This window comes from Hesperophylax consimilis, chromosome 16 (genome assembly GCF_061612785.1).
Source record: "Hesperophylax consimilis isolate HC1 chromosome 16, BYU_Hcon_1.0, whole genome shotgun sequence".
Lineage (NCBI taxonomy): Eukaryota > Metazoa > Arthropoda > Insecta > Trichoptera > Limnephilidae > Hesperophylax > Hesperophylax consimilis.
Window position 1 is genome coordinate 11,374,037 of NC_142851.1, and position 16,425 is coordinate 11,390,461.

General features: G+C 33.6%; 1 protein-coding gene across 1 annotated transcript; it reads left to right on the forward strand.

Annotated features, from left to right (window-relative positions):
• Nucleotides 1-9,469: 9,469 nt before the first annotated feature.
• On the forward strand, nt 9,470-14,157 carry LOC149416691 (cyclin-dependent kinase 20-like). Its single transcript, XM_089641302.1, has 5 exons — nt 9,470-9,667; nt 10,727-10,915; nt 11,408-11,644; nt 12,679-12,906; nt 14,035-14,157. Exons 1-5 carry the CDS (start codon nt 9,470-9,472, stop codon nt 14,155-14,157), a joined length of 975 nt encoding a protein of 324 aa, XP_089497428.1.
• Nucleotides 14,158-16,425: the final 2,268 nt, after the last annotated feature.

Here is a 16,425-nt window from a genome sequence, read left to right on the forward strand (position 1 = left end):
GTCTTTACCTTGAGAAAGTTGTGGCTTCAATTGGAAGTTCCGATGTTGTTCTTGAATCTAGGCACAATATCCTATAGATATACATCTATTAAATTCACAAAGCAAACGGTTTTTTGGTTACCACATGAATCAGCTCATCGGCTTTTCGGATAACACCACATCAATCCGCTGTATGACGAATTTAGCCGATTAATGATTCCGCTTTCCGACCATATACCACGATCAACAAATATACAACCACATGCAACGACGACAATAATGAGAATAGGATGTCATTTGCTTTTTTTGAAGGTAAGATCTTTTGGAAATGGAATAGACAAGGTAGAGGGCAATTTAGGTAGGAACCGGAATAGACATAAAATTGTTTCAATTCTAAACAACGTTGGTATTTTTTAAATGATTTCATTTTATTATTTTGTTCTTCTGGATCAATAATACAGTGCAATTCAGTAGATAGATTATTTTATTTTTTTGGCTTAGTAAGTAAAATTATTTTGCATTTGGGTTGTTTTAAGGTTAGGTATTATAAACTGGTATGTTAAATTGACATGAACTTCATTGTGAAATTTTAATATCGGTCAAATGTTGATACTACGGTGATATGAAAGTGTATAAGAGACAAGAGCGCGTGATAAATGAGCTAGAACTAAAAAATATGAAGTCTCATGGGCGATATTTGTTTCCATTAAAACCCACAGTTTTTAAAACTATATTTAATTTTTAATTTGAAAATATATAAATTTTGGACGATCTAACAGAAGTAAGAGGCCGGTTTGATTTAGTGTCCTGGCCTGTGTTGAGGTGGTTGTGATACCTCCCGCCCGTACGTTTAGTATGCAAGCCCACAATTTGACAAGCCGAGCCCATTTACAGGTGTAAATCAGGAAACCTTCAACGGCTGCCATTTGTGAGGTGAAATGAGAGATATTTGATATAAAAAATCAAGATAATTTTAAAATCAAATATACTCTTTGGAATAACAATTTCTGGATTAAGAATTGATAAGGAACTGGATTTCTGAGAAAACAGTTTCTTCTTATATTATATAATAGAAATGCTGGGTACTTCATGGTATCTTGAAAATGGAGTCAAAACTACAGCGCTTCCAGGTAAAAATGTCGACTTACATGTGTATTTTTTTTAATTATCTTTTTTTTACAAGAATAACACTCAAGAGTTGGTTAACCTCGGAGCCAGTGGGACTATGCTTTGCCCAATTGGGTTATTTTGTGAGGCTGAGAAGGAGTGGGAAGGTTGGGAAGTACCTGGGTATTCAGAACTGGTCACCAAATACCGATACTGAATTGTAACTAATTAGTTCGGGGGCGGGTAACCGCGGCCCGCAAGCACTTTCTGTGCGGCCTGTAGACGCCATATATATTTTTAAATAACTTTCAGAACGCAGAACGGTTTTCTTTTACGGTATTTCAGATACATTTTAAGACATTATTATAAAATCCAGAGAAAGGTATAACATATCTTACAAGTACTTACTTATGCACCAACGTTACCAGAAAGCAGTTTGGACAAAAATAAATAGGCGATAAATCATCCCTTTTTATTTTAATTTCTTATTATTTCACTAATACGAAATTAAATAGGTAAAAAGAATTTATGAGTGTGATAGGTACCAATTAAACTGGGGACTTGCTTACATATAAAATTACAGTTGTGAATTCATCTGCAGATGCATTTAAGAAGGAAATTATTCTCGTGTTTGAAGTGCTGTTTTAAAATTCTAGTTGCAGACTATGTGCTGCAATAACCGTATGAAACCACTGTCGTGTTTTTTGTGTAGTTTTAATTGAAGTTTGGAAATTGTACAAGGATTCAATTTTAATTTGAAACCAGTTTTATGTTCAGGATATAAAGATAAAATTACAGTTATATCAGAAATCTGCAGACGCATTTCGAAGGAAACCATTCTCGTGTTGAAGGGCAGTTATAAATTCTATTTGCAGACTGTATGCTCCAAAAATCGTGTAGTTTTAATCAAGATTCATAAATTAAAAGCACTTTTGTCTTTCGTGAATGACATGCTAAAATCCCAGTTGCGGAGCATTTCTCCGAGTGGAGTGAATCAGTACTTGGTGAAATGAGGTTATAATAATATATCGAGGATTCCGACATCCCCCCTCCCTCTCCCACACCACCAAAATCTAAGTGCGGCCTGCGGGTGATACTACAAACATCCAAATGGGCCCCGACTGTGAAAAGGTTCCCCACCCCTGCTTTAGTTGTTTGATGGCTTATGGGTAAATATGGCCTCAATTGAACCAAACGAATGAGCACGTTATATTTTATACACAAAATCCCATTACAGATCAAAAATTTCTGAAATAAATAATATTTCGTAGAAAATACGCATCTGTCCATTAAAAACACATTGTGGCATTAGTCGAAAATTCAATAAAAACAGCAAAATAAAAGCTATTAGTATCGGGAAAGCCAGCTTTGTGCGTACTGGGGGACAACTCGATTCCGTCATCGGACATTATTGGTTTATTTTTTATCATAAACCTACCCTTTAAAAGAAGATTATCAAGCTTTAAAAATAATAAAATATGAACAAAGGCTTTCATTCTAGACAAGTTCTGCGAAATTCTAGGGAGTTGTTTTCATTAGAAGACAATATGATCATAGTCTTAGAAAACGTATTTATCTATTATTATTTTTATGTAAGTATTTAAGTAGGTACCTAGCTACGATGCTTTGTGGTCTTATAATTTATTTTCGATAAATACTCCCTGGTAAGTATGTTATGTAGGTCCTTTCATGAATTCATATTATGGCTTGTTTATTGTTTGTAAATAACTTGTTTTTGAAAACGTAAATCAGGAGCATGGCTGTGTCTGTAGGTATGTATTGCGTTAGCCTAACGCAAATTCGAATCTAATTTCGAACGCCATATCATTGCTGTTCTTGGAACGAATTCAAATAATTCGAGCAATTTAAAATTATTCCAACGAATTCAAATGATATCGCGTTCGAAATTCGATTCGAATTTGCGTTATGCTAACACAAAATATTTATTTATTTATATATACGCCTAAAAAGGCTTTTACATAAAATGATGATTACATGATGCAGTGTACATAAGAGAATATCTGTATTATACAGGAGATAATGACAATAAATAGATGTAATCCATTTAAAGTAGGTACCAAATACACAATTGTAAAATTGTGATTACAAGTATAATGAGAAAATATTAAGATATAATTAAAAACTAACTGAAAATAAAAAAACTAAATATGAAGCAATATTAGTAAAACGAAAGAGTAAAATAAAGTAAAAAAGAAATTACAACAACACTACATATAAGACAAATCATTAAAACTAATTTACCAACGCTACTCTAATTTGTAGGATTCGACAAAGTGTTTGACACTGGTATTAATTTAATATTATTTAATGCATATTCATGTAAGATATTATAACGAGTTTTGGAAAATCGTATTACTTGACATTTCTGAATGTTCAAAAATAAAGCATTTTGTTCACACCATTGATGAAGTATTCTTTTATATATTTTTAAGTCGTCGAATTATTAAAGAGTTTATAAAGAGGATATGTCAGACTACTAACACAGGTTTGGAAAAATATTGGAGGAATACCATGCGCTCCAGCAGATTTATTGCTATCTAATTCTTTTATGACTTTTTCTATAGATTCTTTTTTGATGAAACATTGGCTTAGATTTAATAACTCTTCCACTGAAATATCGGGAATCGTATTGACAGGAATATCTGTGTCGTAAACACTTTTAAGGCGATGCACTACGTCGTGTAATATTTTAAATTAAGCCGCTATCAATGACAACCCTTACGTAGATGGCGATAAGGTTTAAATTCCCGCTTAACACCATCCGCCTGTTTTGATTTATGCAAGAAAAAAACATGGCCAAAAAGCGCCTTTTATTTTATTTTGTGGGTATTCAGGCATAAATATTTATTTTTTTCCGATCATTACATAAATAACTTAATTTGCCACACTATACAATAAAATCATAACCGAAAATGGGTTCGCAAGTAGGAGATTTCGAACTTTAACGCAGTTTTCATAGGCCTTATACATTATTTTTTTCTGGGCTTATAAAAAGACTTATATAAAAAATACTCGATTATTTCAAAGGTCAAGATGTATTTTACTCGCAGTTCTTAATTAAAGCATCTGAAACATTTCTAGGCGACCAAATTTTCAAACCAAAAACACATGATTTTGCATTTTTTAATATATTCGTTTCTTAGTTCCTATTGTGGTCGCCTTCACATTTATGTTTTTTTAAATATATTTATACATAATTATTTTATGTGAATACCACACCCAAGATACCCAACTAGAGCTAGTGGGACTAAGACTTGCCCTATCGGGGTACCTATTTAGTGAGACTGAAGGGACGTTGAATGATATGGGGAAGAAGGAGGTTGGGAAGTATCTTGATTTTCAGATCTGTTCACCAAACACGGCTAAAGCCATTTCAAGCAAATCGTCGAATTTATATTGTGGTCATTTACCGGGGCGATACTGAGAGTATCTACCATTCCAACGCACCACAATATTTAAAACTGTACATCCTGACACACAATTTTTCAAGCGGTCAAAGAGGAATTAACGAAAGAGTGATCTATTTTTTTTAAATCTGTGCTTTTTTTCGTTTCACCACAAAATCTTCTCGACGGTACCGACTGCAAAGTTAAAAGTATCGATCTGTGGGTTTATGTATGTAGGTAGGTACCTACATACACATCCTTTTCCTAAAATGTTTATTCCTCAACCGAATGGCAGACAGGAGGTTCCCATTTTACTTTCTGTTCCAACTTTAAATGAAGCGAGTGTTGCTAGCAGCGGAGAAAATTAGGTAACGGGTCATTTAACTGACAACCCCAATGCCTACCCCGTCCCTGCACTCCTAATGGTCCCCTCCCCTTTCAATGGTAAAATTTACTTCTACTTACTATTTTCTCCAGTTTTTGTGTACCAATGTGTAAGATTCAAAATATAATAATTTAATTGTATTTAATTCAACTATAACCGATCATTATACAACTATGCTTTCAATAAAAATAAACAAGTCAAATAAAATGAAGAAAAAACCATTAACAACAGAAAAAACAGAAATCAACTGGAATATCACTAAACATAATCTACAATGTACCGATTGGAAAAAACTGCAAAGTATGAATAATACAAATGATGCATGGAATTATTTCATAGAACTTCTTCAGAATAATATACTATCTAATACCACAAAAATTACTAAGAAAATCTCACACAAAAATGTACATATTAAACCATGGATTACACAGAATGTTATAAACTGCATAAGAAAAAGAGACGAGTTACACAAGAAACTTAAAAAAATTCCATACGATATACACATGTTAAGATACTACAAAAGATACAGAAACATTTGCAAAAAAGTTATTATGTGTACAAAAGAAACCTACTATAAGAAAAAAATTGTAGATTGTAAACAAAATCCCAGGAAAATGTGGCAAATAATAAATGAAATAACCAGTTCTAAATCTGCCAACGCTACATCAATTGACGTGCTGAATATAAACAATGTTCCCAGGACATACGCTGATAATCCTGACCAAATACTTGAATACGTTAATAATTTTTTCATAAATATAGGATCAAATCTAGCAAAGCAAGTTACAAAATGTAATGAAGATGTACAAATAAACGAACCACCTGAGCAAGGAAATCAGCTCAATTTTAAACAAATTACAGCTGACGATATCAAAAACACAATTTCTTCTTTAAAATCAAATATTTCTTCGGGGGAGGACACAATCTCAACCAACACAATAAAATATCTCTGTAAAGAACTTATCGAACCACTTACATACTTAGTCAACATGTCTATAACGAATAGCATATTCCCTACAGCCCTCAAAAAAGCGATTGTTATACCAATATTTAAACAAGGATGTAAAAATGACATAAACAATTACCGACCAATAAGCCTACTAAATGCATTTTCAAAAATATTGGAAAGAACACTAAAAAAACAACTCTTATCCTACTTAGAAGACAATAAAAAATTATCAAAAACTCAGTATGGATTTAGGGAGAACTTAAGTACTAGTGACGCCATAGAAAAAATTACCGATATGATCACTAAAAGTTTAGACAGTGGAGAAAAAACTTTGGCAATCTTCATAGACTTACAAAAGGCTTTTGACACAATAGATCACAAAATACTTTTTTCAAAACTTTCAAAAATTGGTATGTCATGTACAACACTAAACTTACTAAAAAGCTATATGACGGAGCGTACACAGAGCGTCCAAATTAACAAGAGAAAAAGCAAACCTCTCCTAATCAACCATGGAGTACCACAAGGAAGCGTACTAGGTCCGATATTATTTTTAATATACATTAATGATATCTGTAACCTAGAAACAAGAGGAAAAATCATTAGTTTTGCTGATGACACAGTAATTTTATTTAAAGAAAAAGATTGGATAAATACCTACAAAGAAGCTGAACACGGACTTGGTCTCCTGCAAAACTAGCTTAAAAGAAACTCCCTGACGCTTAATGTCAATAAAACAAAATATCTGACATTTTCTAAAACAGCCAGAGGGCAGCCGTCAGAGGACCTTAATCTCAAATTACATTGATGCCAAGGAATTTATCAAAAAAAATCAAGGCTTATCATGCCTCTGTCCCACTATAGCACACTCCAAAAGCATCAAATATCTTGGAATTGAAATTGATGATAATCTCCGTTGGAACTCATATAGATGTAATTACAAAAAAACTAACCAGGTACATATACTTCTTTAGAAACATTCGCAATATCCTCAATATAAACGATATTAAAAAAGTATACTATGCTTTGTGTCAATCACAAATAGAGTACGGAATAACTGGATGGGGGTCTGCCTTGAGCACTCACACAGAGCGGCTCAATATAGCACAAAAAGGAGTATTAAAGACTATACTGAAAGTTCCGCTTAGAACTCCGACAGAAGAAATATTCAAAAACTTCAATGTTTACAATGTACAGAAACTATATTCAAAAAATATTTTATTTAAACTGAAAAAAAACATATCCGAATACTCCACTGCCCAACATAAATACACAACCAGGGCAAAAAGCGAAAATATCCTGATTACTCCCAGTTTGAACACATCCTTTGGACAGAGAAATAATAAATTCCATGCTATAAAATTGTTCAATGTTCTACCAAATGAAACCAAAAAAATAAACGAAATGAGTATGTATATTTAAAACAAAAGTCAAAACATGGCTTAGAGATCAAAGTAATAATCAACTTACAAACATTATGAAGACAATGTAAAGACAATTCAAAACTAAATACAAAAATTTAATAAAAACTACAGGCCGCCTCAGAACAGGAAACCCTAGTGAGGAGGACTGTGAAAAAAATACAAAAAATATACTTATATTATACTTTAAACCTACATAATGTACAAATTTTGCTATTGATATTAATTAAAAAAAAAAAAAAATTATACAATTACCGACTTAATTTCGTAAACAAAATGTTTAATTGTTGGAAAACTACCTATGTATTTAAAAATATTAACAAAGACTACATTTTTTTCAAATTACGTGATGTAGGTACCTTCATTGTAAACCGGATAAAAAATAAAACACCATACCATATTTGTATATTTTTTTTGTTTATCAACAAACTGTAGTAGGAAATATTTTCGCAAGTCTCACTACAAATAATGTGAGTTCTGACGTCGTGGAATTTGCACAGCTTTTGTATTTAAAGTTTATAGATCAAGGCAGCTATTTTCAGCTCATAGAGTAATTTACATCGTGAGCTATGGAGCTTTAGTTGTCGAATGAGACAAGACGCCATATTGTTTTATAATGTTTTGTTCAATTACCTACTGTTTAATAAGAAGAAATTCGGTAACTATATTTTTTTTACTAATAAGTTAAACTTATTATATTAATTTTAAAAATAACCTAAATTACTATACTTCAAATACCTTTAATAACCTCCAAACGTTCACAGGATATTAAAAAATTATCGCAATATCCGCCATTACTTCGCTAAATATATGCGCCGATGGCAGCTGTGTATAAATTTATTTCGTATGATTTCAAAAGGAAAAACATGGCCGCGGAAAACGCGAGAAAATACGGTGAAAATAAATGCTCCTGCAGTGAAAGGCGAGAAGAAATAACACAAAAAGTGCACCTAAGTCTGCGAAGTCACGTATGGAGAAAAGTTATGCGAAAATTGTTTTATATTTTATTGCGTCCCGTAGATTCCGACGCCTCGCGCCAAACGAAAGAAAACGTTTAAAAAATGAATCTACGACAAAAAAGAGATAGTTGTGCTTTTATATTACATTTTTGTTTGTATATTATGCACGTTTGTGCGCTGTGAACATTTTATGTTGTATTCTCCAGTAAAGTAATCTACCAGTAGGTACTATTTTATTTTTTCCTACGCAATACTGAGGGCCGAAGGGGAAGGTTTCTTCCCCCCCCCCCCTAATATAGGGATTCGTTCTTTTGAAATCCACCTACCCCAGACTTGATGAAACCTAATTATTTAAATTCTTACGTAGAGGTACTTACGTAGAAATTTGCTCCCACTTTTTTTTTAATTACTTTTTTCTTGGGTTGGGTATGGTTAGTTGTTGGTAATCGGGGATTGGTGATTGGTGAAGTGGGTAGAAGGGGGGGGGGGGGGGGGGAGGGGGAGAAGTGGGAGGATATGTAATATGCAAGACGATGTTGGTCGCAGTCATCCATTCACATTACCTCACACTTCACCTCATTTGAGGTGGGACACCTCACTTCAATTCAATTGAATAAGACCTCATTCGCTCATACAAATTGATACTCACAAAATTTTTTAAATTGTGTTCTTATGTTGTATCGTACCAAACTTCTTTCAAGTACACACATTAATCCACGGCCGGCCCTGTGCGGGCGCAATTCCAGAAGCCAAAGCACCAAGGCGCTGATAGTACCAAACTCCCAATAGTAAGTATACATTTGCGAATCGAAACGAGAACCGAGCCACGAATTGCAGGAAAGGAACGAAGCAACTGCAAGCGGCGTTTCGTGCTTTTGTGGTTGCTTCATACCTTTCAGGTATGAGGCATCAGGTATGCCAGGCGCCGTTTGGCTCAGGGCCAGCCCTGCATGAAGCTAAAACATAGATTCTGAACCTTTATGTTGCCTAGCAACAGACACAGCTGTTATTTTCTATAATCACAAGTTCAGTAAGGTCGGCGCGCGCGACGTATACAATTGTTTTAATATTTTTATTCAGCCTAAATATATTAAAACCAAATCATGTTGAGTCCTGAACTTGGATAAATCGTTACTTTGTATAAACAAATGAAAGCATATTGAACCACCAACTAGAAAGCAATATTAAATTGTATTTCTCAGCGCAGTGCCTACTTCATATTCGTTGTTGACAGTTTCGGTTGCCATCACTACGAGATAACCATGGACAAAGATATAGATAGGTATTCGATAACGGGGCGGATCGGGGAGGGCGCCCATGGCCTTGTTCTAAAGGGAATTCACTTACCCACTGGAAGAAAAGTGGCCTTAAAAAAGCTACTTCTAAAATCGCTCGATGAAGGAATACCGCTCAATGTGATGCGCGAGATTAAAACTCTTCAACACATCAATTGCAAATATGTAAGCCATCAATAAGTTAATCATGCAATCAATCCATCATGTAATCAATCATTTTAAAATTCAATCGATTATTTAATAAAGCAATCAATAATTATTTAAAATACAATCGATTATTTTATAAAGCAATCAATAATTATTTAAAATTTCAATCAGTCAAATAAATCAATAAAAATCACTAATTCAATCTACCATCAATCAATAAATCATTGACAAAATTAACCAATCTATCAAGCTATAATCGAAAAAATTATTTAATATTTCAATCAACCTATTACTCATTTAATCACTCATTCAATCAACCATCAATCAATAAATCATTAAAAAAAATCAATCAATATATTATCAAGCAATAATCGATCAATCAAGCATTCAATCAAAAAAGTAATCAATCTATGAACGAATCACTCAATTATGCTTCTAATGGATAAGAATAAAACCTTTTTATCGTTATCAAGTTTAATTTGTAGAACTCCATTTTAATTTTTATTTTTTATAAATTCAATAATATTGTTATTGGGTTTAAAAAAACAGTTTATTTTTAAACAAGTTCTGCTGTGTAATTATTACTACGCGTGACAGCTGTTTCGCCCTATGAAGTCATTATCAAACAGTTTGATAATGCCTTCAGAAGGCGAAACAGCTGTCACGCGTAATAATAATTACACAGCAGAACTTGTTTAAAAATAAACTGTTTTTATAAACCCAATAACAATATTATTGAATATATAAAAAATAAAAGAATAAAACCTAATATGTAAGCAAAACCTAAAAAAACAATTCATTCAATTAAACAATCTATCAATACTTGCATCAATCAGACAATCCATGCCATATAACCATTCAATTCATCGGTCGATCATTCAATCAATCATCCACCCTATCAATCCATCCATACATCAATCAATCAATGTGCAGGCGCAATTAGAGCAGTTTGCTCGAGGGCTGTCTTGCCAAGGAGCCAATGCGCTGATAAAAACCTCGTATCCTTAAGATTTTTAGGTTCAGGGCCAGTCCTGCTTCCAATATAATATAATAAATAATAATACATTTCTATTACAGGTGGTCCAACTGTTTGACGTCTTTCCCCGGGGGATGAGTTTCGTTCTGGTTCTGGAGTACATGTCCTCTGGTCTATGGGAGATGTTGAGGGATACACAGAATCCGCTCACCGAGGACAAAATCAAAACCTACACTCAGATGTTACTGAAAGGAATCGACTATATGCACGACCACAACATAATGCACAGAGTTAGTTTTGAAGTGTACAAATTTAAATTTTCGCATCACTAGATGCTTATCAAATTGCTTAACATTTTATAAAAGACAACCCTGTTCCGGAATGGTATATTATTATTATTGTTGGACAATTTTTGTAGAGGCGTCATAGAAAAAAGAAGAATATAAGAAAGGACTTGTGATTGTGTTTCGTGATCCAAATATTTAGCTAATTGGGTCTTAAATTTCCGATGCAAACCTGTTTTTCAGCATGATTTCGAAATTCAAATGGGATGGTCGGCACTAAGTCAGTGGCGACATTTGTTTTCATTCTAATTTGTATGGAAGACACTTCTAGTTTCCTTTTTTAGTCTATGAGCCCCGTTTTGAACAAACTGAGGCCACTAAAGTAGCACTGGACGTGAGTGCCTAAAGGCACCTTGCCCAAGCGATGGGTCACCAACCCGATTGAAACAAAGGGGAAAAGATTTTGAATATCCTAAGATTTTTATCTGTCTCTATTAGGATCTCAAGCCTGCCAACCTCCTGATAAACTCACAGGGCATCCTGAAGATAGCCGACCTGGGACTTGCGCGACTTTTCTGGAACGATAGTCGCAGACCTTATTCCCACCAGGTGGCCACTCGCTGGTACCGGGCCCCGGAGCTGCTGTATGGAGCCAGATTCTACAATCAGTCGGTGGACCTCTGGGCGGTGGGATGTATTGTGGCTGAGATGATCAACTTACAACCGCTGTTCCCAGTAAGTAAAAAGTTTTTTTTTTTTTTTTAAATCTTTAGTCACAACACTATCCTATTGTATCGAACTTACTGGCAGAACTCGAACGTGAAAAACAAGCACCTTTTTTGTAGACCCGACTATTAAACTGCTAAAGTGCTCTTTCCCTCAAAAGAAATTGGCCTCATTGAACCCCATCCGACGTAGTCACAGCCGCTCCGCATATATTGACAAAAGCTAAAACGTTAAGGGTACCAAATCGTAACAAAAGACTTCCAGAATTGTTATTTGTTTATTCTTCAAAAAAAAACTATTGCACCCATTCCCCAGTCCAATGGAACTGAATTTATTTCCATGCTTTGGAAATAAATTCAGCTACGTTAATTTTTTTTTGTTATTTATTGTGTACTAAAATTTTAAAAATAAATTTCTGAACAAATATGTTTTTTTTTTATCATGATAATCTGTAACTTAACCAATTAACTTACTTTTTCATTCCATGTTGATTTTTATTATTTACTGTAGGCAGGATACACTTAATATGTAATACACAATAAACAATACTTTTTTCTCTTCTCTTTTCTTTGTATTATTTTGTTTCCATCTTATTTTTATATTTTATTGTTTGCTCAGTTAGCTGTAGTGTCATTATTGATAAATTGAATTGCATATCTCATCCATGTAGCGGGGAAGTAAAGTATTATTATACTTGTTTTTAATGCACTAAATTAATTTATTAAGACTTGTTTAATGTAATAGCACTAAGGGCATAATTACTAAATAAAAACACTATGCACAAATAGGATTCTGAACTGTGTGAATGTGGATAGATGTAAACAAGAGAATGTATGGTAGAAGAATGTTCCTTCCGCCAGTTTTCCAGAGATACATCTGTGCTGGACCAAGTGACTCCAAATGCCAATAACTGACTGAATAACCACAGCATCCCACTTTGACTTTCCCCAACTCTCTTCCAGCATACAAAGATGAAGATTTCTGTAGTATTCTTCGACATTCAATCTTTACAAAGACTTTTAACCTATCATTTTTCCTACCAGGGCGAATCTGACATTGAACAGCTGGCGATAGTCCTCCATAACCTCGGCACACCAACCAAGGAGAGCTGGCCAGATCTGACCACCCTTCCCGACTACAATAAAATAACCTTTCCGGAGTCGCAAGCCACGCCCTGGGAAGAGCTGTTGCCCAACACTTGCCAGGAAGCAATCTCCTTCATCAAAGGATTCCTGATTTACGACTCGGCTAAACGGATAACTGCTAACATGGTATGACACCTGTATAATTTTCTTGAATTATTATTGTGCCATTTCTCCGAAGTGGTAGAGAAATATGATGAATCACACCACAACATTCATTTACATTCCTACTGACTATTACTTGTAAATGACTTAAAAAATTATTTGAAGGTACAGAATTTCACTTCAAACTTCAAATACAATATTTGCAGAGTGATAGGTTCCTACCCTCAGTGTCGCCTTTGTAAAATACCAGCATTCAGAATTGAAACGTTGCTTGACGAGATCTGGATAGCCTAGGTACTCCCCAACCTTCCTCTTCCCACTCCACGCCCATCATTTTTTATTTGAAAGTGTTAAATTTGTTAAAAAATGGTAAGTACAAGATTCATTTAAATTCTTAACTTGAATTTTTGGATATAATTTGTTTTACTAGTCTGTAACATTCATTACTCCGTTGGTCATCCATCTAATGTGGTGATTTTGTCAATCTTACAGGTTTTATTAAATTCTCAACTTAAATTTTTGAATATAATATGTATTACTGGTCTTAATAAGAGTGTTACATTCATTACTTCATTGGTCATCCATCTACTGGAATGATTTTTTAATCTTACAGGCACTATCAAATTCTTGACTTGAATAATGTTTGCGTATAATGTTTTACTAATCTGAATAGAGTAGTGTAACATTCATTACTTCATTGGTCACCATCTAATCTGGTGATTTCAGTAGTGTGACATTCATTACTTCCTTGGTCATCCATCTAATCTGGTGATTTGAGTAGTTTAACATTCATTACTTCATTGGTCATCCATCTAATCTGGTGATTTGAGTAGTGTGACATTCATTACTTCATCAGTCATCCATCTAATCTGGTGATTTGAGTAGTGTGACATTCATTACTTCATTGGTCATCCATCTAATCTGGTGATTTGAGTAGTGTGACATTCATTACTTAATTGGTCATCCATCTAATTGGTGATTTGAGTAGTGTGACATTCATTACTTCATTGGTCATCCATCTAATCTGATGATTTGAGTAGTGTGACATTCATTTCTTCATCAGTCATCCATCTAATCTGGTGATTTGAGTAGTGTGACATTCATTACTTCATTGGTCATCCATCTAATCTGGTGATTTTGTTAATCTTACAGGCGCTAACTCACCCGTGGTTCAGTAAGCAACCACTCCCGGCTCCTCTGAACAAAATGCCCAAACCCAACGAATCACACCGGGTTCTAATGAGACAGCAATCCAACACCAACAAAATGGGATAACAAATAAAGGAAACACATGTTATTTTATCCACTGAAGTAATAAACGTTTAGAAATGTGCTGTGGGCGTGTCCTTGTGCCCAAAGTGAGCTCAATTTGTCCTTACTTCTGGTGAAACTGAGAATTTTTTTCATGAGCAGGTCATCAATTTTACTGAAATCCAATGTAAATTGGCGACATTATTCTTTCAGTGATTTTATCATACATCTTAGTACATATAAAGCAGCTAAAACTCTCCAAACAGTGAGCTCTAGCATTATGAAATTTACACCATTTATTCTGAGTCAATGCAACCATTTTCAGTTTGCAACGAGCTCTGGCATCATGAAATTTGCAGAATCTGAAATTTCAAGATCAATGCAACTATTTTCAGCTCACACAACATAATTTACATCATGAACTGTGGAGCTGAGGAATATCCACTTGACTGTAAAAAAAGAAAACATTTTATTTTTTCTATATTTTTTAAATAATGTTCAGTAAGAAAAACGATTTTCAAAAAAGAGTAATGCAATCTAATAAAAGAAGCGGCATATTATCTACCTTGATTTTAGAATGTATATATATATATAAGACAAATTAAACCATGTGTTGCTCTGAAATACAATGATTTATTTTTAATTTCACATTTAGTAAAATACTAATTAAATTATCGTAACGTTACAAACATTACCTGAAATACTAAGAAACTTTAAAGTTTATTTGTCAATCTAAACAAATTAAATATTTCAATCACTCAAATGCCAGCCACATAGCGAGTAAACTATAATGCTTTAATGTGTAACCAAGACAACACATCAATGACATTTGAAAAGCGCATAAAATAAAATAAAAATTCATAATTCAAACACAAAGGAATCCTAGGCATTTCTAGGTAGGTACTTACGTATTCTTTTACATATATAAAAGGAAAAATAAAATAAAAAATGGATTTTTGTACTTTTTAACAATTTTTATTTACTCACAAATTAAATAGCTATCTTCCCTTTGGTAAGTATGCATAATAACAATCATAAGTGACCCAAATTAAATAATACATACAAAGTAAACATTGCCAGGTGGCGAGCCCAAGGAAAATTTATGTACATTTTGGCAGCTAGTGTTTTCGTTAAATAAAATAAAAATACTATGTTACATTTGGTTGGCTCATCATTTTCTGAACCAGGGTTGATTATTTAGGTCGGGGTGTTTCATTCCCAATCACATTTATAGAACATCAAAGTTCTTGGGTCCATTTAAGTTTTTGATCAAATTGTGTTCAGTTGACAAGCATAACAGTTATGCTTGTCAGCTGATCGATTATTAATCAAAAGCTGAAACAGATCGAGAAACGACACTCAACGGAGGCTGTTCAAAAAAATTCCAAATGGCACTGAAAGTCAATTTGACATTCACAAAATGTGATCGCGTTTGAATGTTCCAACCTCACATTTGTAATCATTGACATAAAATACAATAGATAAGTCGCCTTAATCAAGTCGCAACATAGGTGGGCAATGTATTTGATTTGTTTAATTTGCTGTCAATTTAAGACAATATTTACCCTGTTTCATGCCAACCAGACAATTTTACATGGGCTCATTTACTATAACAGCAAACACAGAAAACAGTCTTTTGTATTCTAAATCAATGAATACCAGTGTGAATTTACTAAATTGATAATGGTAAATTTAATAAACTGACAATAATAATTCATGTATTATTTTTCATGCAAGTGAAATAATTATTTATAATTTACAAACATAATTTTAAAGATGTTTAAAAGGTAATACAAATGTCGGAAGTTTTTACAAGTAAAAAAGGTAATGAGGAATAAATACAGAAAAATGTGTTGATTATTTTTTGGTATGCTCAGTGGATAAAATTTTGCCGCATTAAATTGATAAAGTGAAGTTGAATGTTGTTGATGAGTTCAAAATGATTTCTCGAGTGCGTCCATCACTTTCTAACTTCACATACATATTCTCGAGTTCGCCCATCACTCTCTAACTTCACATACATATTCTCGAGTTCGCCCATCACTTTCAAACTTCACATACATATTCTCAAGTGCGCCCATCACTTTCAAACTTCACATACATATTCTCAAGTGCGCCCATCACTTTCTAACTTCACATACATATTCTCGAATTCGCCTATCACTTTCTAACTTCACATACATATTCTTGAGTGCGTCCATCACTTTCCAACTTCACATACATATTCCATTTTCATGGAAGTCCATATTATGCATATACATTATGTATATTAATTATAATCAATTCTGCGCA

Excerpts from the sequence above, each read along its gene's own strand:
- LOC149416691 (XM_089641302.1), top strand. The coding sequence starts at position 9,470 with ATGGACAAAGATATAGATAGGTATTCGATAACGGGGCGGATCGGGGAG. Across the intron at positions 11,645-12,678 it reads ACTTACAACCGCTGTTCCCA|GGCGAATCTGACATTGAACA; the intron begins GTAAGTAAAAAG and ends TTTTCCTACCAG. Across the intron at positions 12,907-14,034 it reads AACGGATAACTGCTAACATG|GCGCTAACTCACCCGTGGTT; the intron begins GTATGACACCTG and ends TTAATCTTACAG.